Here is a 3,392-nt window from a genome sequence, read left to right as displayed (position 1 = left end):
CCCCATTGTTCCTTCTCATCTCACCATTGAGCAAACAGGAGGCAAGGCATGGGAGGCAGCCACGGTTAGGAAACACTGTTTTAAAACCCAAGAGCTTTGTTTGGCCTTTAAAGCATAAAGAGACAAATAATAAATCCCCTTTCCTCTCCCGGGGCCTCCTCCAAGCAAAGCACTTGCACCAAAGCCCACTTAACATTTCACAAAGACTCAAGCACAAGGCAAAGCTGCTGGACAAGGGGGCTGGGCTGGAAGTTTGGCCCGTCTTGGCTTAGCTCTGGAGCTGGGAACAAGCCCTCCAGCCCAGCCTCGGTGGGCACCCTCAGAGACCAGTGGTCGTGGAGCTCCCCAGCCCAGACCGGGCGCAGTGGCCTCAGATGACCACGCTGACTGTCATGCTCTGGCCTTGCGGCGCGATCTTGCGCGGCCAGGCCAGCAGCAGCTTGCGCAGCTCCTCGCGGAAGCTGTCGTGCAGCCACGCGTAGATGAAGGGGTTGTAGCAGACCGAGCTCATGGCGAGCCAGTGGCAGAGCAGCTGCACCAGCCCGAAGGCGTCGGGGTCGATGGCGCGCGGGTCGAGGTCCCGCAGCAGGTTGAAGACGTGCAGCGGCAGCCAGCAGATGGCGAACACCACCACCACCACCACCAGGAGGCAGAAGGTGCGGCGACGGCGCGCGCGGTCCCAGTCGGCCTGGCTCTGGGTCACGCAGCCCGGCACCACGCGGTTTCGGAGCTTCACCGACACTCGGACGTAGGACAGGAGGATGACCAGCAGGGGAAGCAGGTAGGTGAAGAGCAGCAGTCCCCAGGCATAGAGCTGGCGCTGGCGCTCCTGGGACCCCCAGAACTCCTCGCAGAGGCGCACGCGGTGCGGCTTGAGCTCGACATGATAGGTGTGCAAGGCCGCGGGCACCGCCAGCACCGCGGACAGCGCCCAGATGCCCAGCACCGCGTAGGCGCTGAAGCGCAGCGAGATGCGCCGGCGAAGCGGGTGCACCAGCACGACGTAGCGGTCCACCGCGATGGTGGTGAGCGTGAACACGGACACGTAGACGGTGACGGGCTGCAGGAAGAAGACCAGGTGGCACAGGCCGCCGCCGAACACCCAGCCGCGCGGCTCGAAGGCGTAGGCCAGCGTGAGCGGCACGCAGGCGGTGCACATGAGCACGTCGGACAGGGCCAGGTTGCCGATGAGGAAGTTGGTCACGTTGTGCAGCCGGCGCACCCGCGCGATCACCAGCACCAGCAAGCAGTTGCCCGCCAGCCCCACGACGACCACGAGGCTGTAGAGCAGCACGATCAGCCCCTTCAGCTGGTGCACCAGCTGCAGACTCTGGAACGGCGTGGCGGCCGGAGCGCCTGCGCCATCTGCTGACCCATTGCCCACCGAGGCCTCCGCACTCAGATTGCCCGGGGCTGAGGCTGCTGGGAGACGTCCAGGAGATAAGTCAGGAACCAAGGGGTCCTGCGTCGTAGGCAGTGAGGCCATGGCCACCTGTACAAAGAGAATCAAAGTGCCTCACTTCCCATTCTCTACCCACCCCCTCCTCCCCAGGCACCCTCCTCCCCAATTACTACATCCTCCCTTTGGAATAACTGGCCAACATAAATAATAATTAAAAGCGCTGTCATCCCACCTCTGCAAAAATAAATCTATGCGTGGCTCTACGTGCACAGGTTCTTTACATGCCTCCTAGTCTATTTAGGGCTCTGGCAATCCACGCAGGCGAGACCCCGGAGCTCGGTCTTACCTGGTGAGTGCGGCGTGGCGGGCGGGAAAGCGCTCCAGGGAGGGAGGGAGAGAATCTGTCCCCTGGAGGTCCAACGCCCAGGACTGCCCAGGACTGCCGTGCAGGCTTCTCGCTTCTCTGCTTTTCTGCGGGAGCTGAACCGATCCAGGAGTTGCCAGCGGGCTCGCAGCTTTTGAGGGGGACTGGGAGCGAGCCCCTCCCTTCCGCCCCGCCCCCACTCCAGCGCGCCCTTGTATGGGAAATAGGGGCGGAGCGAAAACCTTCTGGCTCGTTGCTCTCACAACTAGAGAGAAGGGCGAGTGTCGGGAGGGTGGAAACTGAAAAGGAAGGAAGGGTGGACACCCCTGGGCGGGAGCTTGCTGCGCCCTAGGAGAGTCCGGCTCCCGAGAAGGGTGGGGCGGACAAGGGGAGCCTGGAGCCAGTTCTCTAGGAGGGAGCGAAGGAAGAAGCGGGGTGGGGATTGAGATACACCACGGGGTGTGGGAGAGAGATGAGGGGCCCGTCCTTAAGCTGGATCCTGCGTAGAGTCCAGGCTGGGGTTAAGGGAGTGGCTTAGGGGGTCCCGGCAGGGATTTAAAATGTAGAGCCTGGAGCTGGCCGCAGACCTTCGGCCCTCGCCCACCCCGGGACACGCTGAGCCCTTAGCCTACATTGCGGATCGGGCCCAGCCAAAGACAGGGCTCAGCACCGCGGACAGCTCCCGCGGGCCATGCTGCTGGTAGCTGTGGAGCTGGGAGGAGTGGGGGGAGTTCCGACCCCTCTCTGGGTCCCAGGCATTCAGAAAAGGGACCAGCCTGGTTCAAAGAGCTGCCTCGTCCCCTGCTTTCTGGGCTGGGGCTGCCATCTCGAGGGCAGTAGGGTGGAGTGGAGGCCAACCAACCGGGGTCTCTGGGGGTTGAAGGGTCAGAAAATACAGCCCTCACGCCAGGGTCACTCCCCAGGCACACTCAATGCCATGCCTGGGCCCCACTGCACCCCTTTCCACTCTTGCTTTCTCAGCCACAATTCCCTGTCCCTTCTCTGTCTGACTCTCCCAGTACAGAATGTAAGCTACTGGACTGGGACCCTACTCTCTCCCTCCTAACATGAACACCCTCAGGGCTCCTCACCTCATTTTTAGGAGTAAAAAATATATACAAATACTAGTAATTGCAGGGTTTCCACCAGGATCACAAAAGTAACAAACATTTGAGAAGCTTAAAAGTTACATGAAATCTTTAGTCGCAGCAAGTCGTCATTAAAATGAAAGTTAACTTGGACCACCTGGGGCGGGGGGAAGAGTCTTTGTAAGCTGATAAACTCAGGGGAGGCCTGCATGGGGGTCCCTACGAACTCAGAGACTGAAAGTAGCCACATAGGATGGTCTGAACACAACAATTCCTAACTAAGAGTGGATTATGGAGGGTAGTCACAGCCTAGGCCTTTAGCTTCCTTTACAAGGGTCAATCTTTACCTTAAACAAGCCCTTCTATTGTATTTTTGCAGCTGAGATAACATATCTTTGGAATATTAGAGTAATCCACTGCACCAGAGTGCTTGACCCCAGAACCCCTCATTGTTATCTTGTTCCCCAAATACCATCTCTATGTGCTGTAGATGCTCATTGTTAACTGTCTTACACCTACCCGTGGGAACGAAGTGTGT

General features: G+C 59.3%; 1 protein-coding gene across 1 annotated transcript; it reads right to left on the bottom strand.

Annotated features, from left to right (window-relative positions):
• Positions 1-370: 370 nt before the first annotated feature.
• Positions 371-1,486, bottom strand: PRLHR (prolactin releasing hormone receptor). Its single transcript, XM_070431800.1, has one exon. The coding sequence runs from the start codon at positions 1,484-1,486 to the stop codon at positions 371-373; it is 1,116 nt and encodes a 371-aa protein (XP_070287901.1).
• Between the last annotated feature and the right edge of the window lie 1,906 nt (positions 1,487-3,392).

Source organism: Myotis yumanensis, unplaced genomic scaffold (assembly GCF_028538775.1).
Source record: "Myotis yumanensis isolate MYYU_CA2020_CCGP unplaced genomic scaffold, mMyoYum1.0.hap1 SCAF_13, whole genome shotgun sequence".
NCBI classification, from domain to species: Eukaryota; Metazoa; Chordata; class Mammalia; order Chiroptera; family Vespertilionidae; genus Myotis; species Myotis yumanensis.
Note: the sequence above shows the minus strand (reverse complement) of the source record. Positions and strands in the feature narration are given on the sequence as shown.